General features: G+C 52.7%; 10 protein-coding genes across 10 annotated transcripts; 3 read left to right on the top strand and 7 right to left on the bottom strand.

Moving 5' to 3' along the window:
• Positions 1–272: 272 nt before the first annotated feature.
• AYL99_00044 (hypothetical protein) lies at positions 273–2,303 on the bottom strand (the record flags this gene model as incomplete). The annotated part of the gene is made up of 2 exons (XM_018831560.1): positions 273–1,879; positions 1,937–2,303. 2 exons carry the CDS (start codon positions 2,301–2,303, stop codon positions 273–275), a joined length of 1,974 nt encoding a protein of 657 aa, XP_018697439.1.
• A 509-nt stretch (positions 2,304–2,812) lies between these two features.
• On the bottom strand, positions 2,813–4,585 carry AYL99_00043 (hypothetical protein; the record flags this gene model as incomplete). Its single annotated transcript, XM_018831559.1, has 1 exon — positions 2,813–4,585. The coding sequence occupies one exon, from the start codon at positions 4,583–4,585 to the stop codon at positions 2,813–2,815; it is 1,773 nt and encodes a 590-aa protein (XP_018697438.1).
• A 919-nt stretch (positions 4,586–5,504) lies between these two features.
• AYL99_00042 (hypothetical protein) lies at positions 5,505–7,813 on the bottom strand (the record flags this gene model as incomplete). The annotated part of the gene is made up of 3 exons (XM_018831558.1): positions 5,505–6,684; positions 6,741–6,985; positions 7,328–7,813. 3 exons carry the CDS (start codon positions 7,811–7,813, stop codon positions 5,505–5,507), a joined length of 1,911 nt encoding a protein of 636 aa, XP_018697437.1.
• Positions 7,814–8,533: 720 nt separating this feature from the next.
• Positions 8,534–9,259, bottom strand: AYL99_00041 (hypothetical protein; the record flags this gene model as incomplete). Its single annotated transcript, XM_018831557.1, has 1 exon — positions 8,534–9,259. The coding sequence occupies one exon, from the start codon at positions 9,257–9,259 to the stop codon at positions 8,534–8,536; it is 726 nt and encodes a 241-aa protein (XP_018697436.1).
• Positions 9,260–11,939: 2,680 nt separating this feature from the next.
• Positions 11,940–16,922, bottom strand: AYL99_00040 (hypothetical protein; the record flags this gene model as incomplete). The annotated part of the gene is made up of 2 exons (XM_018831556.1): positions 11,940–13,108; positions 13,160–16,922. The coding sequence occupies 2 exons, from the start codon at positions 16,920–16,922 to the stop codon at positions 11,940–11,942; spliced, it is 4,932 nt and encodes a 1,643-aa protein (XP_018697435.1).
• A 554-nt stretch (positions 16,923–17,476) lies between these two features.
• AYL99_00039 (inosine-5'-monophosphate dehydrogenase) lies at positions 17,477–19,386 on the top strand (the record flags this gene model as incomplete). The annotated part of the gene is made up of 3 exons (XM_018831555.1): positions 17,477–17,675; positions 17,736–18,044; positions 18,245–19,386. 3 exons carry the CDS (start codon positions 17,477–17,479, stop codon positions 19,384–19,386), a joined length of 1,650 nt encoding a protein of 549 aa, XP_018697434.1.
• Positions 19,387–20,219: 833 nt separating this feature from the next.
• Positions 20,220–21,236, top strand: AYL99_00038 (hypothetical protein; the record flags this gene model as incomplete). The annotated part of the gene is made up of 1 exon (XM_018831554.1): positions 20,220–21,236. The coding sequence occupies one exon, from the start codon at positions 20,220–20,222 to the stop codon at positions 21,234–21,236; it is 1,017 nt and encodes a 338-aa protein (XP_018697433.1).
• Positions 21,237–21,358: 122 nt separating this feature from the next.
• Positions 21,359–22,351, bottom strand: AYL99_00037 (RNA polymerase II subunit A domain phosphatase ssu72; the record flags this gene model as incomplete). Its single annotated transcript, XM_018831553.1, has 1 exon — positions 21,359–22,351. The coding sequence occupies one exon, from the start codon at positions 22,349–22,351 to the stop codon at positions 21,359–21,361; it is 993 nt and encodes a 330-aa protein (XP_018697432.1).
• Positions 22,352–23,704: 1,353 nt separating this feature from the next.
• Positions 23,705–25,066, top strand: AYL99_00036 (hypothetical protein; the record flags this gene model as incomplete). The annotated part of the gene is made up of 1 exon (XM_018831552.1): positions 23,705–25,066. The coding sequence occupies one exon, from the start codon at positions 23,705–23,707 to the stop codon at positions 25,064–25,066; it is 1,362 nt and encodes a 453-aa protein (XP_018697431.1).
• Positions 25,067–25,866: 800 nt separating this feature from the next.
• AYL99_00035 (hypothetical protein) lies at positions 25,867–26,355 on the bottom strand (the record flags this gene model as incomplete). The annotated part of the gene is made up of 1 exon (XM_018831551.1): positions 25,867–26,355. The coding sequence occupies one exon, from the start codon at positions 26,353–26,355 to the stop codon at positions 25,867–25,869; it is 489 nt and encodes a 162-aa protein (XP_018697430.1).
• Positions 26,356–26,572: the final 217 nt, after the last annotated feature.

The following is a 26,572-nucleotide window of genomic DNA, read 5'->3' as shown; positions in this document are numbered from 1 at the left end:
CAGGACGTGCTGTGATTGGTCCGTTGGCCGGAATTGAAGCCTTGTATTAGACGGACACAACAATATGCCAGGGGCTGAGCTGGAGACAGTCCTCGTGACAAAACATGGGACCGTCCTTGTCTCCTGCACAGTCCACGTCCCCCGGTCCAGGGTCTCACAAAGGTATGGGCATCCGTGCCTGAAGCAAGAAGCGCTTCCTTAGCCAACCTGAATATCTACCATTTGCACCGCCGAGGCAGCCCAAGGAGCATTTGAGTGCTGTCAGCGCCAAGTCATGTCAGCTCAAACTCCATGATTTCGTCTGGATGAGCCAGAGTCTCGCTTGGATTGAGGCCGTGAACTGCACATTCGCCGACGAATAAGTATCTGGCAGGCTGGTGGTTCGCACTGCCAGGCGAAGACATTGGCGCTCTAGAATGTCCGAACGATCTCCCTCTTCTCACTGAACTGGAATTTGCTTGGTGTGTATTTGGGAACTCATCGAGTGGTCGAACAGCGTAGAATACATTCCCTCCTCTGAAGGCACAGAGCCAGTCTCCAGACTCCACCATGGCTGAAGTCCTGACAGAGCGACATTGCGCGCCAATCTTGAGTGACTTCTGCAACAAAGATGCTGCGTAACTTAGTTTCAGTCCGTGATAAGCAGTCTGGCTAGATTTTAATAGCTTGTTGGAGAAGGCTGGTGCCAGAGAAGCAATTGGTTGGGTAAATTGGTTGTCATCGGGACCGTCGCTCAGTAAAGATTGCGCTTGTGAGTCGGCAACCAGGAAAACACTAGGCCAAGTCAGAGCACGAGTGACCAAAAAGCCAAGTCGGACACCAGATAGTGTCAGAGAGGCTTGGGTTGAGATCGATGATATTGGTAAGCCAGGCCTATGACTCAGCTTGTAGATGGGCTGTGTCTCGGCCTGTGGCCCGGGAAGGACATCATTCGGAGAATCTTCAGCAAAGGCAGAATCCGGTTCAAGGTCTGCAGAGTCGGTGAGGATCAAGGGACGAAGTGGGAGGGATTGTCGCCAGTCCGGTAACCAGGATGGCCACTTCGCTTCAGCACTGGTTCTGTACCTGCCAGCGGCACTTAGGATAGCCAAGTCGTGCTCTGTTTCGATGCAGTAAAGAAAGACCTGAAGATAGAGGTAGAATAAATTTTCTTCCTGGGAGCGTACTGTCCCCGGAGGCGGCTGAATATTCGGCTCGGACTTCAGAGCCTCGAGCAAGTCTGGCATCAAACCCAGCAATGCATAAACTGCGTCTTCGGGTTTCGTGCTCGTTCTTGGCCGGGTCAGCATGAGCAACTTACTCAGCTTCAACGTGCCTTTGTCCAGTTCGTTTCTCACGGTCAAGATATTCTCAAACGAGCCATTAGAGTCATACAAGAGACTCGAGCTGCGTAGTTTTGAAGCATAATGAAAATACCAAAGAGACAAGTCACTCCATGCCATCTCGAGGTCGCCGCAGCATATGATTGCGGCCTTCGCCAGAATGATCTCTTGAAACGTCCACTTCCTTGTGAAGTACACATGCTGGAAAATCGACAATGCGTACTTCAAAGCGGGAGGGGTGTTGTGCCGTCTATTATTTGGCCGAGGAGACGACAGACTATTGAGGCTGGATGTCGAGGAGGAGAGGCTGCTGAGACTTTCACGCGAGCCCGAAGCACGGCTCGGATATCGCGGCAATCGTGGAGACTTGGACGTGCTCCGCGGTGTGAGGGATCTTGTTCGGGGTGTTGACGGTGCACTCGACGAGTTCAAGAAGTCAGATCGAACCAGGCTCAAACTCACAGAGGTCTCCTGCAGCAGTTCGAATGCCAGAGACATCTTCCGATCATACCTGCCCAGCCACACAATCACACGGCACGCAGATGAATAGAGCCTTCCTGTGTTGGCATGAGCATGCAGGAATCTCACCTAAAGGAGAGGTTGGCTGGTCATACCCATCAAACCCACTTGTTTCATCAGCTCCTGACCCTGGTGCTGATTGATGCAGAGTTGGTCCACCCATAGCCTTCGCCAGGCATCCGGATATCGCAGATGCAAAAGAGCTGTATATAGAGACTCGGTCACCGAAAATGCAAAGCCGTTGCACGAGATGAGCTTGGACGGGGTGGTTTCGCCCCAGACGTAGGACAGGGCTTCGAATTGAGTACTCCTAGGAGAAGGTACCACTTGCATCTCACAGCTAATAGGGGTGCCTTTCTCGCCTGGAGCAAGCAACAAGGTGCGAATCTCCTCGCCGTGGAGAGCGCTGTAGACGTCTCGGGCAGTGGCATCGCTGTCGAGAATGAATCCACGGTCGTCCATTGTCAGCGTCGTACTGGAGCTGGCACCAGCTGCTGCATGGCTCGCTATCTGGCCGACTTCCAACTTCAATTGAATAGTACCGCCAGGCGTTGGATTCCGGTACCATTCAGCACAGCTAGGTGTGTCGAGTCTTCTTTTCTCGCTCGAGTCTCAACATACTCAACTCCAGGCAGAACAAATACGAAGATGTGAACACATGTTGTGCCTTTGAACACGTAAGAAACGCCGAGACAAGGAGCTGGCCTAGGCAAGAATTTTCTGGCCCCCATTTGTTGTGACAGAGACTGTCTCGCTATTTGATCACAAGTGCGCGGGGTTTGAAATCCGGGAGACCAAGATCGATGTGAAACTCAGTATCATGTATCCTGTGTCTTCTTGGCTGGATTTACACTGTCAAGGCACCAGTGTGCATGGCATTCTTCTAGCAGGTAGCTTGTCACTGTATCTTATGTTTATTGCGATCTCGCTCTCTCTCTATATTGATTATTCCTCATCCCAATATTGGGCACTCAATATACAACCTTCAAACTCCATCCAGCGCCAACCACTCTTGCTGCCGTCAACATGGTCAACGACGCCGCATAAGCACAACTTGTAAACGTAATCAACCCCCAATATTCTCCGTTGCACGCCGTCACCAATCGTCCTGCAATCGGAATGCCGGTCAAGGATCCAAAGGACACGAGAGTATAACAGGTGGCGTAATACCGTCCATAGTTTTCGACTCTGCACAGCTGGCCGACACAGACGGGAGTCAGCGAGATTCCCGATCCAGAGGCGAATCCAAAGATGAGAGCATAGACGATGATCAGCGCAATAGATCCGTTGGCCGGGAGCCAGAACGCCAATGTTGATACCAAGCACAGAAAGATGGTCACAACCATGGCGTTGAACCGGCCGACTTTATCGGCCACAAACCCGGGAAAGTATCGACCAAAGCATGAGCCCACATTCAAAATTGCAATGATCTGGTATGAGAATGAGGTCGAGACGCCGTGGCTCAGGGCATAGCTGCTAAGATAGGTAAGTGGGACGAACAATCCCCATTCGACAAAGAAGACCCCTGCTGTGGTCAACGCAAAGACTGGATCTCTAAAAATGCGGAAATCAGGGAGAATGTTTTCCTTGGTAGCCTTCCGTGGCGGCAGGCGTGACTTGATGAACAGGTTCGCAAAGATGAGTAGGACCAGATTGATCAACGCGCAGACCCGAGTTGACCACGCCCAGCCAATCTTGGGAAACAGAGCTTGCAGTGTCAGTGGGAACAAGATCCCACCCATAGACCCGCCAGCCGCAGCAAGTCCCGTCGTCTGACCTCTTTTTCTCAGGAAGAAGTGGCCAATCGCGGCAATGGCGGGCGTGAAAACCAACGAGGTCCCCAGCCCACCGACGACGCCAATCACAAGCAGGAAATGCCAGTACTCAGTACACACCCCCATCAAGAGGTGCGAGGCGACCATGAAAACGGATCCAGCAAGTACCAACCAACGCGGCCCTTTGGCATCAAATACTGGCCCAATCTGTATTCCCAAGACAAAGGAGAGGAAGGCATAGATACCGAAAATCCAGCCAATGGTGCTCTCGCTCAAGCTTCGGAGCTGATGTGTGGAAAGGTATGCTTGATATGTTCCCAGCGTGTTCATCATCCCCAGCGCAGCCATCAGGCCGCAGAAAGAGCCAAACACACACAACCATGCCTCCTTGCCACCTTCAGGATAAGTATTACCATACGCATCGGTGGAAACCCGACTGGCGGTGGCTAAACCACTGGGCACCTCGTGTAGGGTCGCGGATCTGGAGCTGGACGACAGTGAAGAAGATGACCGAGGCCGCGGTTTTCCCGAAGCATCGTGACTATGCGATCGTTCGAGATCGCAACAGTACGAAGATGCGAATGGCGCTGCTGCGATCGATGGTGCTGCAGATGTTGCTTGGCGTGACCCGATACCAGGACGGTCAAGTTCGGAGATTTCGTGAAGCTCTTTGGTTTCGTCGACAGCCATGGGCACCGGTTGCTTTTCGGCTACCTCTGCGCCTCCTTCACCGGGACTCGCGGAGGTTTCGAGTGTTTGATCACTGTCCTTCCATGACGCTTTTTCGAGGTTCTGACTGAATGACGGTGAACTCGACCTGCTCCTATTGAGGGTCGAGTATGGTGAATGTGGTGAGTGCGGAAACTGATCTGGATCCGGAGATGGACGGCTTGCGTCCTGAGCCAACCGAGATTGGCTCAGGGGAGTTCCGTGGTATTGTTGTTGTTCGTTGGAGTGAGAGAAGATCATGGACTGTATTCCTATAATGGGAGGGGATGGAGCCGGAGATCAGCTGTCGAGTTTGATCCTAGCCTGTGGCGTAGTTCAGTGAGAGAAGAAGGGGAAAAGCTCAACAGAAGAGATCAATACGTATTTATCTCATCTGGTCTATGTCCTCGTGAAATTGCGAGGTGGTACCTGGCTCGATGTGTGTGTCGACACAAGGCAGATGACGAGCAAAGAGAAGAAAAAAACAGAAGAAGAGGAGGCCATCGTACCGAACTCTGCAAAGCCATTGTAAAAGCCTGAGCAGCGAGATCGGTCATATCCGCGGGCCATGTTGTGTGGAGAAGCATCTTCCCAGCTAGAACGACTGGCATGGTGGTATTGACTGCGGTTTCGTGAGTGTGTTGTGGGTACAAAAGCAAAAAAAGAGTGAAGCTGAATGAGGGGAAACACAAGCCGCCTCGCCGCGTGTGGAGATGCTGCCCGTGCTTCGTACATCATGTTTGTCATGTGTCGTACATCGGTCCAGCTCCTGCGCCCAGGCCCGGCATCACAGCCACATCGACACCGTATATGTCATTCCATCTGGCATTCCGTAAATCTTAGGGCTCAGAAAAGAGAAGAGAGAGACAGTAGTAACACAGATGGGAAAAGCACAAAGGAACCAGGGAAACCCGGAGCAAGTCTGTATCGTCATGTCGCATTCATTTCTAGACCCGTCATTAGTTTGCTAGTCGTCCTCCATCTTCAGCCGTGGACCTGGTGCTCCCAGCCCCATTCCAGATGCCCAAAATCGACCAAGCATAACTAAACGCTCGCTCACATTCCTTTTCTCGCACTTTGTGGCCTGTTGAATCTTTGGTGTATTGGGGGAGGTGGTGATGCCCGCTAATATCCTTCGCTGCAGGGATTCCCAGCAAATCTTTTCTTCACCATGTCCTGATCACCTCACACTCAGCTCCTCTCTCAATTTTGAAGGTGCATTTGGATTGTTCGTGGCCACCATCTTATTTCTCCTGCCCAACAATGTCGAATTGTCCAGGCTCAGTTCGAACGGCTGCTTGTTGCGCCGTCCAACGCTCTGCTTGGCTGCGGCTGCTACCGCCGCGCTATGCTGTCCATACCCTCTCTGTTCCTGCTGGGTATTGTGATGTTGGCTTCTGGCGGGCGCCGCCGCTGCTCGTGCTTGGGCCGCGGCAGAGGGTTGGGTTCCGAGATTAGTTTGACGCATCTTTGCTTCCATACTCGACACATCGGCTGGCTGCTGGTTCTTTGGTACTTTGCTAGACACTTCTTCCTCGTAATCTTCGTCCTCATCATCTTCGTCTTCATTGAGAGGATTCAGTCCACCAGGCATGCCTGCACCCCGGTAGCCTTGCTTGAAATTCTTTCTCCGCTTCGCTTCCTCTTCTTGTCGGTGGACGGCATAACCCACGTCGAATACTTCACGAAGGTTGACAGCACCAGGCGATCGGAAATCTGCCCGCTTGCCACCTGGGGTACCGGGTGTAGTGAGGAACTCTGCGGGGATGTTGCCTGCTTGGGCAATCTCCTTCTGGCGGATATGTAGAGGAGTGGCCAGAGGTGGAGCATCGGCGGCAGCATAGGTAGGTTCGTTAGTATTCCGGATCCAGGGATGGTTCAAGAACTCTTGAATCGTATACCGCCGGTCGGGGTTGACAGTCAAAAGATGCGAAACCAGATCTTGCGCTGATTTCGAAATGTCATCCCACCAGGGCGACAGGAAAGTATACTGGCCCCGGGCAACCTTTTCCGTCAGGACTTGAATCGACTCGTCGTAAAAGGGAGGAAAGCCGCAAAGGAGAGTGTATAGCACACAGCCCAGAGCCCACATGTCGACCGATTTGCTATAGCGTTCATCCTTGACAATTTCAGGGGCGGTGTAACCAACGGTACCGCAGGGCGTCATCGTTTGAGAATCCCAGATTACTTTAGAAAGACCGAAATCGGCGATCTTGATCTGGCCGATACCACCAGCACCAACGCCTGGAATGAACTCTCCCTCGTCCGCCTTGTCTTCATCGTCAGGTCCCCGGGGTTTCGGGTTGCGAGTTGGGACGAAGGGTATCGGGTAAAAGAGAAGATTTTCCGGTTTGATGTCACTGGAATGCGGTTAGCCCGTCGCGTGAAATCTGCCAATCCAGACTCCAATACATACCGATGGACGACGCCGGTCTCTTCGTGCAGATAAAGTAAGGCGTTGGCGACCTGAGTAATGACGTGACGACTGAGGTCTTCGCTGAAGTAGGTCAAGCGGACAATCTGGTGGAACAATTCGCCACCCGGACAAAGCTCGAGAACAATATAGTAGTACTGCCCGGACTCGGAAAAGTCAATGAGCTTCACGATATTGGGATGGTCGAGTTGGCGCATAATTTGGACTTCCTTGAGGATATTGGCTCGCTATAACAAAAGGTTAGTCTTTGTTCGAGCGGAGGCAAGGAGTGGATCAGTGCGTCAATTGGATCAAAGTGGAGGTGGTAAATAGGAAGGTTCGGATAGGTTGGAAGTGCGCACCTCCACGCCCTTTGGTTGCTTTTTGAAGTTCGGATGAAGGTGAGCATCGCCCTAGGTTAGAAGAGGTTGGTTCTGAAGCTGATTTTGAAAGCAAGAAACGGTGTAATGAGATAGAGAGGAGAGGGGTCGTGCAATGCTGGGGATGGCAAAGCCAGGGCGTGAAGAGGTAGGCGGGCAGGAAAGGGAAAACTTCCGAGACATGGCAGTGTCCCATGACTCCCGGCATACCTGATTCTGGTTCATCTCGAACTTGCGGACCACCTTGATGGCGACCTCGTCTCCCGTCTGGGTGTCTCTGGCCTTGTAGACGTTGCTGAAAGCGCCGTCTCCCATCTTTTCCACGAGGATGAACCGTTCGAGACCGGGGTATCGGGGCATCTTGCTGGCCTTTTCCCTTTCCTCGGCAACAATGGCTTCGATGTCTGCTTGGATTTTCTGGTGCTTGCCCGCAGCGTGAGCTGCGGCAGCTCCGGCCTGGGCAGCCACATTTCGATTGTTACCGGCCGCGACGGAGTATTCACCAGGTTGAGGTTGAGCGTGATGCTGCAGTTGTCTATGATGGTTGCCTATCGGTTCGCTGACGCCATGGTGATACTTCTGTTGCTGGGCGTGAACAGGAGAGACGTTGGTGGTGGGATGGTCGCGGGGAGGGTCGGCAACCCGGGCTTGCTTCCCATGACGTATAAAGTTCTTGAGGTTCTGAATGGTGCTCATTTTAGCCAGTGATCCAGAGCAGGTCGGTGAAGGGAGCGGGCGATGTGAAGGAAACACCAGAGGAGAGGCGGAAGAGAGGTCGAGAGATTGTGGCCGATGCCAAAGCGTGACACACGAGGTTGCGAGATGGGAAGAAAAAGTTCACGGCAGTAGGCAAGAGATAGTAGCAGGTAGGGTCTCTTGAGGCCCAGATTTTCGGTGGTTGCAGGAAACGGCGAGCTGGATGATTCAGCAGCAGGATAAGCGGAGCGCAGCTTTGACGGAAATAGGTGAAGTGCCAATGACCGGTCTTGGTTTTTGAGATGGCGGCTGCAAGGAGGAAGCGGGGCCGGGGAGGGGAATGGAGGACGAAGAGGACGAGGGCGTAATAGGCGTAAACAAAGAAGCGGAAACGAGATGTGGTCGGGAGAGAGCAAGTCGTGAAAGATTGAAAGGATGGTGTGATGTTTGGAATTGGGAGAGCAGATGGATGGGCTTGTGAGAGGAATTCGGGGGACGGAGGGGCGTGGTAGCAAGAGTTAGTGGTGACGGATGGGTGACGATGTCGTTTTGGAGGGGCAAAGTCCTTGCACCAAGGGCTTAGGTAAAGACGTAGCTACCCAGGCGAGGTATTGGAGATGCCAGTGGTACTTCCCAGTGGTGCCGGTGCTGCGTAATGGGTTAGGGGGGGGGGGGGTAAGGGCACGAGAGGGGAGGTGGCGTGGTTGCTGGGTGATGAGATCATCGGGCTTGATAGGCGTCGCGCGGGGGGGCAAAATAACTTACAGGTGGCTCCGCCTGCGGTGGGTTCCTGTTGAAATGCTCCTTACGCTGCAGTGCCCGGTGTGGTCTTCTGCTGCTGCTGGAGCTCTCGAAACAATAGTCCGACCGGCGCCCATGCAGGGTCCTCCTCCTGGTCAAGCACGCATGGCCAGATCTGCCAATCTCCCCCTGCCTTGCCACGAATGGTTGACGAGGCTGGGTCATCCCCATATTTGCCATCCGCTCAACGTCATCAGGCCGGGTGGCCATTGGTGTCGACACAGTCGCTGGGCGACGATCTCTTCGAGTCTGGCTTTGACCACATGCCGCTGCCGCTGCCGCTGCCCGTCGGTTTGAGACGCAAATCGCATGCCGCTTGTTGGCCGGATTGGCGTCATTCAATCTCCCAAACACCTTGGGGGAGCACCTGTCCTGGTAGTCGTGGTGATAGTCCTGGAAATCCCAGTCCAACTCCAAATCCAGGGCACGATCCAGGTTGAATTCGGCATTCAGCAGGCTTTCCGGGTCGTAGAGTTCGTCATTCACGATCACAGGCTCAATAATGGTGCGCCGAGGGGGTGGTGCCATGTCGGGCACGTCTCCGTCTTCCACCCCCCACGAGTCGAAGTACGATTCCCAGCTGTCTGTCGGCGTGGTAGTCTTGGTAGACGATGCTATCGAAGGGTGTCTTTGGTGGTGCGCCATGGCTGATGGGTTGCTGACCCGAGCAATGTGGATTGGTAAGAGCAGATTTCTGGACGAGAAGCATCAGATATACACCTATTGAACCATCCTCGAGGAATATTATTCGTTCATGGATGGACTGAGAAGGATTCAAGGCACAGAAGGAGAGCTATGCGAGAGAAAAGGAGAGTCTATTTGCCATTCACGCGGCTCTTCCTATCCTTTTGATCTTTTCCCGCTTACTTCCGTTGGGCCCTACACCTATACAGACCGAATGGAGAGAATCATCTTACCCTGCCGCGACAGCCTTTCCCAAGCATGTTACCCACTCAGACTATCGATCAGTTCACATGGAGTGTCACCGGGGATTTGCAGAGACAGCGCTCGCATGATGGTGGTACCCCTGAACGCGAGGGAGGTCATGCACACCTTGATTCGACCGTTTCAGGCATTCCAATGCAAGGGGAGCCAGGCTTAACGAGCCGATACCAACTTTTGGCCACGAGCTAGCACCACCCGAGCTCTCCACCTTTCCCAGTGTCGAAGCTCTAACACGTCAGCTCAGAGTGATCGACTTCTCTTCCGATTCGATAGTTCCCCCAGACATGGCAAAGCGAACATAGTCGCAGGGCGATCTTAGGGGGGCCTTGTCAACGGCAGCAGAGCCTTTGACCTGCATACCTTATCGATGGGTCCTGAATGAATCGAACTGCCATCCTCTTTGACTGCGAGCCCAGCCCACATTCCCCTTGTGCCGCCGTTGACATCATGCGCATATATCATTTGCTATCCCTCTGTCCCGCGTGCCGACGCCCAAAGAGAATCTCCGATCTATCGAACCGCTCTTCGAGAGATCTCTCCTCTGGAAAAGGGGTGATCAGAAGACTGCATTCCCGGGCATAACCAAATGCCCAGCCAGTCCAGCCCAAGCCACTTCGGCAAGAATCCTACACTCGTCGTCCCTCGTGACTCCGTGTTTGTGGTCAAATACAATTTCCTTCCAAGTCTCATGATATATTTCTTGTCATCCAATCTCAAATCCGCGCCATCGTCTAGGTAGGTACTGTATGGCAGCTTTCTGGGCATGGATCCCAGACTAGTTCACACGTGGTGCAGTCGCATCTCGTCGTATGACAGATTCAAGACGTGTTCCTGAACTTGTCCCAACTCGTCCATGACACATCTCGACTTGGTGAGGTTACGCCGGCAACGGACGCAACGAGTGTGGGCCCGTGTCTGAACCTTTCTGTGCACTTGTACCTGTACCTTGCATTTCCGCGTCTATTCAGAGCCATCAACGGAACGATTATCCGGAAAACAATTCCTCAGATCCAAAAAATCTCCTGGAAGGTTGCACGAGATCGGTCTATTATTTACGATTCCTGCCTTCGAGAGGAGGCCAACCCAACATGGTTCGCCGAATGCCTGAAGAACGGGCCTTACGCTGCATGCTTCAGGCAGGATAAGCTTCTGCAACAAATCAGGCTGAGATCTGCATTGTTGCACGGTGAGGACGGGCCTGAAATATCATCAATCATCATTCCGGAAGCTCCTTCACAGGGAGGCGCGACAGGTCATCTTATTCCCTCGGCAGTTCCCCCTCCAGCTGCCCGCGCGCGGATGAGCAACTTCTGTGGTATGCAGACGCGTATAGGTGATCTCTGCTGGACTGTCGTTGCGAGCTGGGTAGCTCGCCCGGAAGTCACGGACCCTATCTCGAAACAATCCGTACCTGATCCTGGTGCGGCTGATTGCACAGGGTGGGTATCATGAGAGTCGAGAACAACACTGGCTTCCGAGAAATCCGTAGACTGCATATTCCTTTTTGAGATCCAACACAGCAGAGCTTTCAAAATCAATTTACTCACTCAGCACCGCCACCCACCATGAGTTCGGGCTGTGCGCAAAGCATATCCTCCCCTGAACTCTTTTTGTGGTGGCCTGTCATCATTCCGCAGTGCGCTTCTTGCGAAGGTGGTACAAGTGCTGATGGGCGTCTGCGATGTTTAGTCAGTTCTCACACTTGGTCGAAAATCACCAAACAAAGGAGACTATAAACGAGTAAACAGTTCCCTCATACACAGGTCCGCACAGACGTTCTGTGCAACAATGGCCGCGTGGTGTGCCTGGCTCTTCCTCGACTTTCCAGGTATACACACTCAAGCACGGACCCAAAATGACTGCACGTTCCTTGACACGCTCAGATACCGGCAAAAAAGGCCCGTGGAAGGGTAGTCGTTGGAGCAATACGTCCGTCCCTGCCACATTGGGACGTAGAGGGCGAATTCCGACAGACACGACTGATTACCGAGGACGCCTGCAAGGCGTTGGGATGGCATAGTGTATGAATAGTATTAGCATTTGATTTGCCTGGTCAGATATCCCGACGGCACAGCTGCTTGAGGGTGTAGGAAGCAGCCCTTGGTGCGTATAGGAGGGTATCCAAGCTAATTACCCTTTTGAAACTGTGTTGAATAGCTTCTTATTCTATGCTGCTCATATGACTGCAAGATAGCCGCTGAGCCCTACAACAAGGCGGTGGCATACTTACGAGGCTGAACCAAATACTATTGTCCAGAATGTTGATTCTCATTCCACTTCCGAGGTCCTCTATCAGTCTCCAACAGGACCTCCTCCTCCAAGAAGCCTCCAACACAATCTGCCCAGATTTTGTAGGAATGCATACGCATGCAGTCATCACTCATTCATTATAAAATTTCTTCATAATCAAGTGCAAGAATAAGTTGACATTTACGCGCAACGCTCCTTCAAAGAACTCCATGAATTGCGTGTTGTTGAACTGCGCCTGCAAAAGATCGTCGAGTGGCACTTGAGCGTTGGCTCCTGGGATCATCATATTCCCTGAGCTGCCGTCAATCGTGAAAACGCCGACTTCGTTTGAAGAGAAGGTCAAGTCCACTCGGTCCCATTGTCGCTCTTGGTAGCCGCGCCAGTGGACAAGCACCCCCTTGTCTGCCAGAGTTCGTGCGGAGTATTTGTACGAACCGAATTTGAAGGATCGGCCAGAACGCTGAAGCTCGCGTTCGTGTTCCCACTGTTTGCTGAAGGGCATCACGAACCGCTTCTTGCTCTTCTTGTTCTGCAAAGTCACCATGGCTTGTTCAATATAGTCATTGTAAGTCTTCAGTTGCTGCTCAAGATACAATGCTTGCTCGTTAAGCCGTGCCAGAGTGGTCTTCACGTTCTCGAGTTCACGCTGTCGTTGCAGTCGTCGCCGGTGTTTGGTTCGAATGTCGATAGCGATGGCGTTGAGAAGGTCTTGGTACTGGTTCGACCGTGTCAAGCGACCGACAGACTCGAGCTGCAAGATATTTTCCAGAGCAATGCGCTTGAGATCGGGGTATGACAGGCTGCTGATGTCGAGATGGTTGTGGACGTCGGTATAAGCACCACGCCGCCCGTTGCCAGCGCGGAGTTCGTCATTGACCAAAATCTCCCATTTGTCCTCATCTTCAGGTGTGATTGGCTTGACCAATATTTCAAGGAGATTTGCCCCTGACTGGACCCGGATGATATAGAGGACGCACCGTTTGGTCTCGGTCAGCAGAGTCTTCACATCCGCATCTGGATCTTCCGAGTTTAACAGTTTGGGGGTCAGTGTCAGACTGATCTCGCTGGAGCTTACACCCCTGAGTTCGCTTTCATTGCTCTGGACACTACCCAATTCCCTCAGGATGTCGCGGAGAACATCGTCCTGATTCGGACAAATTGAACTGATCTCTTGAGACAACAATTTGTGGATGGAGAAAATATCGGCCATCTTGATGTACAAGGTCGGTTTTGTCTTTGCGTAAAGATCGTTGAACTCGTCAATATCATAGTGCTCTTCTGCCGGTGGTATTGATATTACTGCCCGAAAGGTTAGCTCGAAGAAAAGCAGGTTGGGTCTGATCCACTCACCATGACTCCAGATTGCCGCGAACCGTCCGATAGACTCGCGCACGTAGTTGTTCAGGGGCTGGAGGTAAACATTGTCACCGCCAAACTCACGGCCTGAGGCGGCCTGGTTCAACACTTTTGCTATCTCCCCCAGGTTCCGTTTTTGTTCTTGCGTCATAGCTCGATCAGCGACACCAAACTTTTCGGGCTCCAGGAGAGCAGGTTGGAGGTAGTGACGCCATAGCCACTGGCCCACGAGCTGAAGCACAAAATCAGCCTCTTCGCCAGGAAATCGGGCGACGAGATGCTCATATGTCTGCTGAACAACGCACCGGACACCAAAAGGCATCCGCTGCAGACAGTCTTCTAGGCAGAGGAAGAACTGATCCGTAATATCGCGGAGATCTTGCATGTGTGCAATAAACGTTGCTCTGGTCTCTGGGTCCCGGATGGCTACCTCCCTCGGGACATTGGGATCTCTCTGGCTTCGTCGTCCTGTTCTCAGCTCTTCGTTATTGATGGCAGAGACATAGATCTGAAGAGGGTCACTTTCGAGATCGAGCATAGTGTTGTCAATGATATTCTCTTTGACAAGAGGGCCGAGGATGTCTCTCAAAAACTTACGGTCGCGAGGCGACTTGCTGTATGCTCCAAACAGTTTGTTGGAAAATGAATTCGTTCGGAGGTAGTCTTGAAGAGAGGCGGAGCAGTCAACTTCTTCTTTGATGGACCGGCCAATCAGTTTAACGAGATAATATTCTTCCCTTCGCTTTTGGGCGTAACCGAAAATGCCCATGACGAGATGTTTGACCCGGTCACATTCCTTTTCCGCAGTGGCCTGTTCCCTGATACGTCTCAGGAGTCTTGACAGATATTGAGGTTGAGTCTGAAGCAGGAAAAAGAGTTCCTGATAGTGCTCCAATTTTCGCCGGGAGGTCTTATTCAGCGCTTTCAAGTCGAACGGATCCTTCGAAGCAATGTCCGAGTTGGGGAGGAGAGCACCGACATGGCCGCCGAAATGTCGCTGGTGTTTGACAACTTCATCCAGGGTGATTTTGTTCTTGACGAGGAGAGCAATTTTGATATCTAACTGCGTGATATATTGATCCGCAAGTTCATTCTGACGAACGTGCTGGACCACAGTCTTGCGAAGTCGTTCAAATTCAACCTCCTCTTCGAAATCAAAATCACTGTCGTTGAGAAGATGTACGAAGCCTTTCAGCGTCCCCACAGGAGGGTTCTTTCCGGCAGTGAGGCTCTTATACGCCTTTCCTTGAATCTTAGCCCGAACAACGCTCTGGATCTTAATCACTTTTTCCATGTTCTCTTTGAAGTAACGCTTCTTCTCTGCAAATTGGGATCGGATAGCGGCTGCTCTCATAAGGGCCTGTAGTTCGGTAATAGACTCATCGTGTGTTTCCAACTCACTCAGCAAATCGCCAATTTGACTTCGGCAGAGCATGGCACGAATCAGGGCTTGTAGTTGAATTGCTTCATCCTGAGTCTTACCAAGCTCTGTGAGTAATTCTCCTGTGTGGATTCGCAGAAGTGCTCCGCGAGAAAGTGCTTGGAGTTGGGTGAACTTGGACGCATGTCTCTGAAGGTTCTGTTGCTGCTTTTGCATATGATTCCGCCTCGTGAAGCCACGGATGGCAGCCTGCACCGGTATCGTACTGGCTGAGTGCTGCAGTAGAGAAAGCTTCAGCGAGCTAAAGGCTTCCCTCGCGTTTGCGCCTCTGAGGATTGCCTGAAAATCGCGAATGGACGTAGACTGTGATCTCAAGGACTGTTTTAGATCAGAAAGTGTGGTACGGACTCGACCCGCTCGGACGATGGCTTGTAGTGAAGCCCATGCCGGCGCCGAGTTGAGTAGCCCTTGTCGCAGCTTATTCTGAGCTATTCTTGCTAGCAACGACCTTGCTCCAGCTTGACATTGGGTAATCGCATAGCTTTCCTCTTGTAGAAATCCGTGATCGTCTTGAAGCCGAGCTCTGGTCAGCATGCCGCGAACGACAGCTTGCAGTGATATTACTTCTTTTTCTGCTGTCCTGGTGGCCTCGTACTGGTTGAATGCGTCTCGCCTAGAGAGTGCCCCTCGAATGGCAGCTTGCAGATTGCGAATACCAGACTCATGCGTTTGTACCTGTGACCTGATGGAATGGGTTTGGGTCCGGACCTGGCCCGCCCTGAAGAGGCTTTGAAGCTTGAGCACATCCTTTGCTTTCGACTTCCATTGCTGGGCCTTCTTCTGCTGTCGCAGTCTTATCAGAAACCCACGGGCCGCAGCCTGGAGATTCGTGCTGAACCGTTGCATATTGAGCCTGTAATCGGCAATTTGTCTTGCCCAGTCACCGCGAACGCGCGATTGAATTTCGACGATGAAATCCTCTGCGTCCCAGAGCCGCTGCATCACATCGCCCAGTCGCATTCTGACCAACGCACCTCGTACCTGATTTTGAAAGTCTGAGATGATCGCTTCTTGTTCCCGTAGCTCTCTATCTATTCTTTCTGCTTCGGTCTCCACTGGCTCAGGCTCTGGCTCGGGTTCGCCAAAACTGGCACCCATTCCTGAAAAACTAGGCATGCTAACCCCAGCTTTGTCGAGGCCTCGTTGTGTCTGTTCCAATTCATGGTGCTCGAATTCAAGTTGACCAACCAAGTTTCCGATCCGAAAGTCGACCATGCCTTTGCGGTAAAGGAGCCACGACAAGGCATGGATGCAGTAGATCACTTTCGGAATGTTTTTCTTTTCGTATAGATCGATCAACTCGAAGCGGAACAGATCCGGCAGGCCCACGTCCTCGAGAAATCGGAAGAACAAGACAATATTGTCCGAGTGTTTGAACTGCAATTTCGGATGGCGGAAGATTCTGAGGCGCTGGTCGGGATGGAATGCCTGAACAATTTCTGCCAGTGTAACTCCGTCGCGTAGAGCCTCTTCTAGTTGCACGATGGGTGGGATTGGCTTGTTGATAATGTCTTCGATCCATTCTTTCGCTTCCCCAATATGGCAGAGATATTCGTAGGCCTGCAAGAATTGCCGCTGCTTGTCCATCCAGTTTCTTTCGCCCCATCCGTAACTCTTAGCCACTGACCGAGCGCCTATTGCGACTGAGTCGGTGCGTTTCAATTGTCTCCGATTATGCAATCCGGTAACAGACTGGCTAGGTGCTGCGATTCCAAACTCTTCGGCTTCACCTTCTTGGGCAAATTTCGACAAGGTTTTCAGATAGGTTGTAGAGGATTTCTGCAGCTCACGAAGGTCAGGGGCTTTGAATGTGTTTGCGTGGGGATTCGATAAGCCTTGGTGAGTATGAGTTCTGCCTTGATGCATGTCTTGATGATGCTCATGTAGGTGCTTGTCCTCCAATGGATCTTCGGAGGCAGTCTGAGGAAAGCGGTCGATGGTGTGAGCTCGGGTGTGGTAGGGACTCGGACGGCGAGCATTGGGTGTCGTGGTCGGCGATGGAGCTTGAGGAAGAGGACGCAGGCTTTGGCGGATGTTGCGATATACATGGTCTGGGCTATTTTCTACACTGCTGCTCCCACCACAGGTCCTGGTGGGCGTCATTTCCTCAATGGTTGTGTTTGACCGCTTGTGACCTGGAGAGCCTCTTGAATAGATACTGGAGTTAGTGGAAGTGACCGTGCTGGTACGGCTGGGAAGAAAAGCACTGGACGCCCCTGAGTAGATGGAAGAAGTAGTCGAAGCAGTCGAAGTCTGTCGTTGAGGAAACCCGAATTGGTTGTCTGTTTGGGCACGGCGAAGTGCGTAGTGCGACATCCCGGAGAGACGTGGAATGCAAGATCAATGTAGAAGAGCTTTGGAACTGGTCGTATTCGAGGCTTGCGTCGCATCCTCAACCGTCTGCGCAAGGTATCATTCAGCTCGCCAGCGGTGCCACGTTGAGGAGTTGCAAAATGAACACTTCGAATGTTTGAAGGATATCAAGTCGTTGGCAGACCTAGACAGTGATATTGGATTGTAGAGTGCTCTGATTTATCCGCGCAGCACCCAGTGAGTTGAGGGGAGAAAATGAAACTTGCAGTTTCTGACCTGACGCTTTTTGTTTACATCTGTGCTCAAAACGGATGGCGGGACACCGAATGCCAAGATTGCTTAGGAGGTGCACGATAATTGGTCGGGGTCGCACACAGAGACGATTGGCTGCGCAGGGGCCACCCGCTCTCCGCCTTTTCATTCAAAATCCCCTTTCTGCTCAAGACCTTCTGAAATTTTTCCCTTCCTTTGGAAAGGCCCTCCCTGACCCCAGCAGCCCAACTGTATGATCCCTCTGCTGTATTTGATAGAAACCTCTTTCCAAATTCCTCGTCAAGATGCCGATTGCGAATGGAGACATCGCCAACGGCACCTCTGTTACCCGCAAAGGGGAGAAACTGGACTATCGGAAAGCCCTCGAAGTTCTCGATTCCGACTACGGCACTCGCGATGGGCTCGACATCAACTCCCTTCTGGACTCGAACAAAAATGGTGCTCTGACTTATAACGATTTCCTGATTCTGCCTGGATATATTGGTATGTTACCCCTTTGAATTCTTTGTGCTTCGAAACCATGATTCTGATACTCGTGCACAGGCTTCCCTGCGTCTGAGGTCACCCTCGATTCGCCCATCACCAAACGAATCACCTTGAAAACTCCGCTTCTTTCCTCGCCCATGGACACTGTCACTGAAGATTCGATGGCTATCCATATGGCTTTGCTGGGCGGTCTCGGTATCATCCACCACAACTGCTCTGCTGAGGAGCAGGCCGATATGGTACGCAAAGTCAAGAGATACGAAAACGGATTCATATCCGACCCAATTGTCCTCAGCCCGAAGACTACTGTTGGAGAGGCGAAAGAGCTGAAAGAGAAATGGGGATTTGGCGGGTTCCCTGTCACCGGTATGTTCCCAAACAACCTTATGGTCACCTCGCCCCTATCCTTCAATGATGTCCAAAACTATTTACCCTTTTAAACTTTCGTTCATCCGCAGCATGAACTTGCAATGGGGAATTATGGAGATTTCTGTCTGAGAACCACGCTGAATCCTACATTTTGTCTTCGAGTCTTGGGAATGGACAGCAGCTGACAACACGAATAGAAAACGGACAGCTCAAGTCTAAGCTTATTGGCATTATTACCACACGCGATATCCAGTTCCACCCTTGTCCCGATGACTTGGTCACGGAGGTCATGTCGAAAGATCTGATTACTGCACCAGCTGGCACTACATTGGCCGAGGCCAACGATGTCCTCCGCAAGTCAAGGAAAGGTAAACTGCCCATCGTCGACGCAAGCGGCAACCTAGTGTCCCTCCTTTCCCGGTCCGACCTTCTCAAGAACCTCAACTACCCTCTCGCCTCTAAACTACCCCTCTCAAAGCAGTTGCTTGCGGCTGCAGCAATTGGTACTAGACCCGAGGATAAGATCCGACTGCAGAAGCTGGTTGATGCCGGGCTGGATATCGTGGTTCTCGATAGCAGCCAGGGTAACAGCATGTATCAGATCGATATGGTCAAATACATCAAAGAAAAGTATCCCCAACTTGACGTCATTGCTGGAAATGTGGTGACTCGGGAACAAGCCGCGAACCTTATCGCTGCTGGTGCCGATGGCCTGAGAATTGGCATGGGCAGTGGCAGTGCCTGCATCACACAGGAGGTCATGGCTGTGGGGCGACCTCAAGCTACAGCTGTCCATGCCGTATCGTCGTTTGCGGCCAAATTCGGCGTGCCTTGTATTGCCGACGGCGGTATCCAGAATGTTGGCCACATCGTCAAGGGTATCGCGATGGGTGCCTCGACTGTCATGATGGGTGGTCTCCTTGCCGGTACCACTGAATCCCCTGGCCAATCTTACATCAACCGCGAAGGTAAGCTGGTCAAAGCGTACCGAGGCATGGGCAGCATCGATGCCATGGAAGACAAGAAGGCCGGTGGTGGAGGCAAGAACTCCAAAGCCAGCAATGCTGGAACAGCACGATACTTTTCAGAGGGTGATCGACTGTTGGTGGCGCAGGGCGTCTCGGGAGCTGTACTGGATCGAGGCTCTGTCACCAAGTTCGTGCCTTACCTGCTCGCTGGTCTCCAACATTCTCTTCAAGATATCGGTTGCAAGAGCCTGGCCGAGTTCCGCGACGAGGTAGCCAGTGGCAAAGTGCGGTTTGAGCTCCGGACAGTCAGTGCCCAAGCTGAAGGCAATGTGCATGGCTTGGACAGTTTCGAGAAGAAGCTCTACTCTTGAGGAGCTCCACACAAAGCCGAAACAACAGCATGGCGAAGGCGAAGCGGGCGTTCACTGGGCGGGAAGGAGTGTGATACTTCCGCCATCTGACAAGTTTCTATGATTTCATGATTGGAATGACATACCCACGGACAGTTGAAAAAGATACAAAATAGATCAGAGATAGTCCCAGGACTCGCTCAGCAGCGGTGTGTCACGGCGGAGACAGAGACAGAACGGGTATCTGTTCTAACCAGTCAACGAGTATATTTCCTTGTAGCCACGTACACTTGTAAGTCCGCCTTTCGTCAGACATAAATGGACCTCGGCGCGTTCTCGGCTCTGCAAGGCACTGTCTCACTCCTATTGAACGAGTTACGCGAGCCTCAGGGCGAAAGCCGAGCAAGCCAGCCAGTTCATACGGTACCTCATACGAAGCCCACACAGTAGTTCTCCATCTACAACTCTCATCCCCCCACGGGCCAAATGCTCCTTCTGTTCAGCCTCGGTCTAGGGTTATCATCTCACTCGTTTACCGTTCACGACCAATTTTCCCTCAAATGTTGTTGTTTCTCTCATCCCCGTCATGTAGATTTCTGGGCAGGTCGTCTTCGTGTTCTTATATTCCTCTGTTAGACTCCAGTCGGTTATATCTGTACCCTTCGCAACAGTGCCGCTATCCTCGCTCGACACGACGCTTACCCTATCGGCTTCTATACTCTAGCACTACCAATACTAGACAGTACTGGCAGCTATCTACACCGGAATCAGACAGGGCGCATCCATTTATCCCCTGCCGCCACTTCCGAACTGTTGGTAACTTTGTGAACCGCTTTGTGGACGTTGCTTTCACCATGTCTGCGAAACCGAAGGCCAAGTTCGAGGTCAGAGGCTACTCCGAGCACAAATCTCCCAAGCCGGCTTCTCCCTCAGCCAGCACGATTCTCGTCTCCCCGAACAATGAGATTCTGCTTCTTCACCGTGTCCAGACCTCAAGTGCATTCCCCTCGGCGCATGTCTTTCCTGGTGGCAACCTCGAACCCAGTGACGGGGACGTGCCCAGTGACCCCAAGGACGTGAATCGGCATCTGGAAAACATCGCCTACCGCACCGGCGCGATCAGGGAGCTGTTCGAGGAGACGGGGATATTATTGGCTCGCGAATCCAGTACCGCAGAATCGCTACTCCCCGTCAGCACGGCCGTAAGGAAGGCCGGTCGCGAGGCGGTGCACAAGGGCAAGATCCCCTTCAAATCCTGGCTCTCTTCCGTTTCTCCCAACGCCGTTCTCGACACAGACCGCCTGATCCCGTTCACCCACTGGATCACCCCGCCCAATGTACCAAAACGGTTCACCACGCAGATGTACATCTATTTTGTCGACCCCTCGGAGAAGGGCAATCCCAGCGTCCACGCGACAGCAGATCAAATCGAGACCATGGCGCCAGAGTGGCGGACTGCGAGGGACTGGCTGAGTATGGCGAGAAGCGGAGACATCATCTTGTTTCCGCCGCAGTTCCTGCTGCTGTATCTGGTCTCAGAGATCCTTGATGCACCCGGTGACGGGGAGGGAGATATCTTGCGAAAGAGGGAGATCTTGAAACGACGGATCGACACCGAAGGCAAACCAGTTCCGTGGAAGGAGAAGTTTATTTCTCCCATCGGCATGAGTTTTGGCGAGGACGGACGAAGCGTGCTCGCGCTGGATAAGCCGGGTCCCGAGTTGAAGGGCTCGGGATTGAAGGGGGACGATGACTATGTTGTGCTGGTGAAATTCAACAAAGAGGGGCCAAGGGACGTGGAGATCGGGCTGAGAAAGGACGTCCTCAAGGAAAGGAGGGAAAAGGGAATAGAAAAGGCGAGCAAGATATAGAATCATATACGGAGACATTACAGCGTGAACCAATATCCTCCAGCGCCTCGCTAAGTGTTCAAAGACGATGGACCAACCTGGCTGGACAAGTCATGCTGTGATCTGACTGCCATCTCATATCTCTAAAACCATGACAGAGTCCACAATGCTGGTAAATTCGGCCACCGTTCCTGCCATCGAGCAAGAATCTCAGGAACTTTCTCATCAAAGCTCATCCTCGCCGCCCCGGTCCCATTCTCCCATCCCTGGGTGCCGCTTAGTTGTCTCTCCTGGACGGCCGCCTCGTTCAAGCTATCAGCCAGCTCAAGAATCGCTCCTCCACCGACCAGCGCTTCTTCATGGTTATCCTTGATATCGATGTTAAAAACGTGAACAGGCCGATTCAAAGGAGCCCCACGATCCAACAAATTATCCACCACGGCGTCCCAGCATCGTTCCTCGCAGGTAAAGATGACGTCGACCACACCACCCTCCGCTCCCTCGGCGCCTTTGTCGCCTCGATTCAAGGCTTCCATCCGGGCTGCGCCCACAATCCAGTCGTGAAACCGTTCCGGGCCCCATTTTATCTTCCTATTTCGATCAAGCATGTTTAGTATCCCATTATTTCGATACAGCCGTGAGTCTTGTGCGTTGAGTTCATCGTACATCTTTGTGTAGGAGGTGGTATTGAAATTGTAAACCTGGGGCTGTGAGATAGAGGGTCCTGGCAAGCGGACGTAGCTCCCGGTGCCGAAGGAGATGACGGGGTAATGGTGCGACGAAGTAGAGAGACGAAGGTGAGCTTCCATCGAGCGATTGTTGTTGGAAGCACAGACCGTGCAAAACTTGAGTTTAAAGGGGATTTCATCTTGTGAAGTCGTGGCGGGTGAAGGAGATGGCGCGGTAGCGGTCGGGAGGGTGGTCGGCGTTGCGGTGGCGGGTGGAGTGGATGGATCGATGGTACCGTCGAGTCCTGTCGGAGGGATGATTTGCGAATCAGTCTGTGGTGTTGGAGCAATCGTCGACGGAGCAAGAGCTTCTTGAGCGGCAGTGAAGGGGGGTTGTGGTGTTGGTTGAGCAGGTTGCGGCGTGTGTGTTCGCGCCTGAAGGCGAGCACGTCGAGGATCTGCGGACATGACGAGAGAGGAATAGAAGGTGGCACCAGTGGTTTACAGTTCTACAGCCAGTATAGCATAACTACCAGTTCCAAGTCAGTAGACTTCTTTGAAGGTGGGGGAGACAACAAGTTCAACGCGGCTCGCAGTCAGAGGTTTGAAATTTGCGTATTATGTGTGGATGTCCGCAGCAAGAGAATAGGACAGCTCCAATAAGATAGTCATCACAGGAAGGCGAACAACAGAGGGGAAGTGTTTATTTGAATTGAACGCACTCACCGTGGTTCACAGCTGGAGCTTAGACAAAGCCTGGAGATATCGAATGTACTTTCGTATATCGAAGTCAAGATCGGAGAGAACAGGGCAGAAAATTATTCCCGGTCCAGGATCAAGATGCGGCTAAAGTTCTCCATGCAAGCGAGGACAGAAGGAACGACGCCCGGCGGGACTTGGGCGGCATCTGAAACGCCTAGTGAGCGATTGTGGGGAGTCTGGAGTGTCTCTGGTCGCCTGTGGTTGGAAGCCGCCCTTACCCTCTTACCCCCGTTTAGGTGCCCATTCCAGTTGGAGGTAGGACCAGGCGTGAAGGCCCAGTTAAAGCAGTTACAGCAGTTAAGCCAGTCAAGCCATTCAAGCCATTCAAGCCAGTTAAACCCATTCTCCTCTCACGATCCAGGTCCCACGATCTCGACAACATTGCTCCGTGCGAATACCATACAACCTGCTGCCGACTCCTCTCCTTCCCAATTCTTGTTTACCAGGCTGGCGCTGACCGTCCTGCCTTGCCTTACACGAGCAGCACTCTTCTTGTCATCCTCCTTACCACCACTACCACCACTACCACCACCAACATGGCCCATCGCCTGACATTGCTGCTCTTCTAATCCCCCCGGGGCACACTACTTGGACTTTTTTGCCTGCGTTTCGGCCCATCACATCTCTCTGTTGTCGCTATATTTAGATCTGGCGTCTTTCTCGACCCTCGCCGTTCTCGCCTCGCCTGATTCTCGACTGCTTGACTCGACGTCTTCACACTGCTCATTATCTTAATCAGGACCCTTCAGCCGCTTGTAGCTGGCTTCTGGGGACGCCTTCCAACTCCCATTCATCTTCCTCGTCCTCGACACCCTCCCTCTTCGCCCTCTTCGCTAAGCGCGCGCGCTGTGCTTCTCGATTCTCCAGATTCACCGCCGCCATTGGCACCTTGGACACCTTCCTAGCCGCCCACCGCTTCCTGCTCGTTGCCCACGTCTCGTGCCTATAGGCGCGCTTCGACAAGGCACAACACTTACATCCTTCTTCGTTTGCGACTACTGTTCCTCCTTAACCATCTCAACATCTGGCGACCGATCCCGTCCTTCTTGAACGGTCAGGATGGCCACCATCACAGCCTCACCACCTGCGATGTCCCCCCCGCTGGCCACGGCCACCACCTCTCCTCCGAGTCTGCCTCCTTTAATCACTACCACCCCGACTGCGCGGCGCACGAGTTCGCAAAGACCAACTTCATATGCTGAGAGACGGATGTCGACCTTTTCCACGCATTCAAAAGGTTCCTACCTTCCGCAGTCCCGGCCCACGTCCTATGTCTTTCCCGCCTTCCACTCGAGCCTACCGTATACCCTCGTCCGAGACTTTGCCTACCTGACAACGCACCCTTTACATTACGGTCCCCCTCCCCATCAATCAGGTCTCTCCACACCAGCGAGCGAGTCAAGAAGATTGTCGGACCCGGCTGTCTCGTCATGGGACGACTCCAGAGGTCAGTGGTCGGCAACACCGCCGTGGATTTCAGAAACAAACGCCAGCAGTTTTAGTCGAGATCGGTTACCTGCCATGACCTTCAAAGACGATGGGCCGCCTTATAGTGAAGATGAGGATATTCAATCCCCCATCGTCACCACGAGCAGGCACAAAAAGCACAAATCAAACGAGCGAGGAAGATCGCCAGGAGCGGCTGGCCCTAATCGCGGCGTCGTGGTCGGCGCAGCAGGGCATCCAGAGGAAACAGACGGTCCCGGCGAAGCTGTCGAGACCTATGACACCCACGCGCTCAGATTCCCTCACGAGCCTCAACACCGAGATTCCAACTTTGCGAAACCACTCCAGCGCAATCTTTCCCCCTACGACGAGGATGGGCCCGTGTCCGAAGACGAATACTCGGACGCCGAAGACGATGCCCGTTTCTCAAAAGACTATTCATTCACCATTGCCAGCCCCGACGAGGAAATGCACGGCAAGGCTGTCGCACTCTTTGATTTCGAAAGCGAGCATCAGAACGAATTGCCCTTGAAAGAAGGGCAGATAATCTTGGTGTCATATCGGCACGGTCAGGGCTGGCTGGTGGCTGAAGATCCCAGGACAGGTGAGAGTGGACTCGTGCCTGAAGAATTCGTACGCCTGGTTAGGGACATTGAGGGCGGCCTGCGCGGGCTGAATGCCGTAACCCTGGATGGAGATGGGAACATGGACAGTATTATCAGCCCTGTGTCAACGGATCCCAGCTCGATCAATACGCCGGTACCGAACAACCATGACTTTCCTCCGCAGCAGCAACAGGGTTCATACAAGTCTAGCAGTAATGGTGGCACCTACGGCGAGAAACATCCTCCCGTCCAGTCGAATTTTAGTACCAGCAGTCGCGACTTCAGCCCCTATCCCTTACCCACCAAGGGCGACGATAACTCGGCGAAGGAGAGAGAAAAGGAACGAGAAAAGGCGACCGACATAAGCTAGTTCCCTATTCCGGTCGTTCCCTTGTAACGGCCCTCAGCTCAAAGAAGAGGACAATGATCAGGGGTTGGCGAAAAGAATATGGTCAAGACTAGGAATCAGCCACACGCGTTAGACTGGGCCTGCGCTTTTATGGGTGATGGCATGATAAATTCTTATTCTCTAATGTGTTGTATGATATGATATCCCATGGGTTATGCTACCAGGCAAACCCTTCAACGGCCACACATGTACACGGGCTTCGGGCGGGTTGGAATGAGCAACGCAATGTGAGCTTTTGCGACGGACGAAGGATGAGGCTACGGTACACATGAACTGCGAAACTTACCAGCGTGCGACAGAGATATTCCCTCTCGATAACGGATTGGAGCTGAAAATGTCCGAAAGGAGCCGACCCTGGTCTCTAGGTCTTCTCTAGCATTGCAAATGAGACCATCTCACAGGGATATAGATACTAAGACATGGGAATAGAGGAAGAACAAACACAGACATTTCAAACCGTACGAATCGAGTGGGATGGAAGCATGATACGGCTGGAGTTATGATTTGACTGGTTCTTGGACGAAGCTTCTCCCTATCCTAGAGTTGAGACCATGGACGCACCTGGCTACGATGACGAGCCGATGGGTTGCCTCCGTTGACTGACTGGGCTGTCCTATGGGATTGCTCATCCTTGCGGCGGATGACCGCCGCTCCCAGACTCTTCTCCTGTATCGTAGTCGGCCATTTGCAACGAGAAAAGAGCAAGTAAAGACTATTTCTCATGGCCGTCGTGCCCGTGGCCACAGGAGTTTCTTCCGGCTTCACCGGTCCGAGTCATGGTCGTAGTCTCTGTAGCTCCTGTGTCTCCCGAGCCGGCTATGTTGCGGACTCCCTGCATATTCCTTGTACCCGTCGTCCCAGTTCTCGACTCGCCTGCGGGAACCATCACGTCCCGATGAACTTCTCCCTCTGCGACTGGCTCGTCGGCTAGACCGTCCCTGTCCCTGCTCCTTCTCGTACCTCAGTCTCTCCATTTCCCGGCGGGTTGCGCCCCCGTTGTTGACTCGATCGCTCCAGATCAAATGCTTGGGCTTCCCCGGGTACACGCCCTTGCGCACTTTTCTCTTGCGGTTGAAGTAGGTGAGGGAGATGTAGAAGCCGTGGATGTGCGAGGGGATGATGGCCAGGATGAACATGACGCAGTTGAAGATGAAGTCTTCATTCGGCCCCGTGATCAGCATGACCGCGAGCGGCGGGAAGAGGATGTTCAAGGTCGTGATGACCAGACGCTTAAAGAGTGGAATTCTCATCCTCGCCCACTGGTCAGTTCACATTCCTGGTGGACTGAGTGGTGCTTCTCTCCCGGCGATTCCTGTGCGTCTCGGTTCAATGCAAATAAGGGATTGTGATCCCTTTTTTATGGATGTGTAAGATCCTATGAGTCGGGTTCAGGCAAATAAATGTGCTCAGGGTCATCGATGTGTTGTCGCAGCAGCTTCAGGACTCTACCTTCCGGGCTTGCTGTGA

Source organism: Fonsecaea erecta, assembly GCF_001651985.1.
Source record: "Fonsecaea erecta strain CBS 125763 chromosome Unknown Scaff1, whole genome shotgun sequence".
Taxonomy (NCBI): domain Eukaryota; kingdom Fungi; phylum Ascomycota; class Eurotiomycetes; order Chaetothyriales; family Herpotrichiellaceae; genus Fonsecaea; species Fonsecaea erecta.
This window is presented reverse-complemented; position numbering and strand designations above follow the sequence as displayed.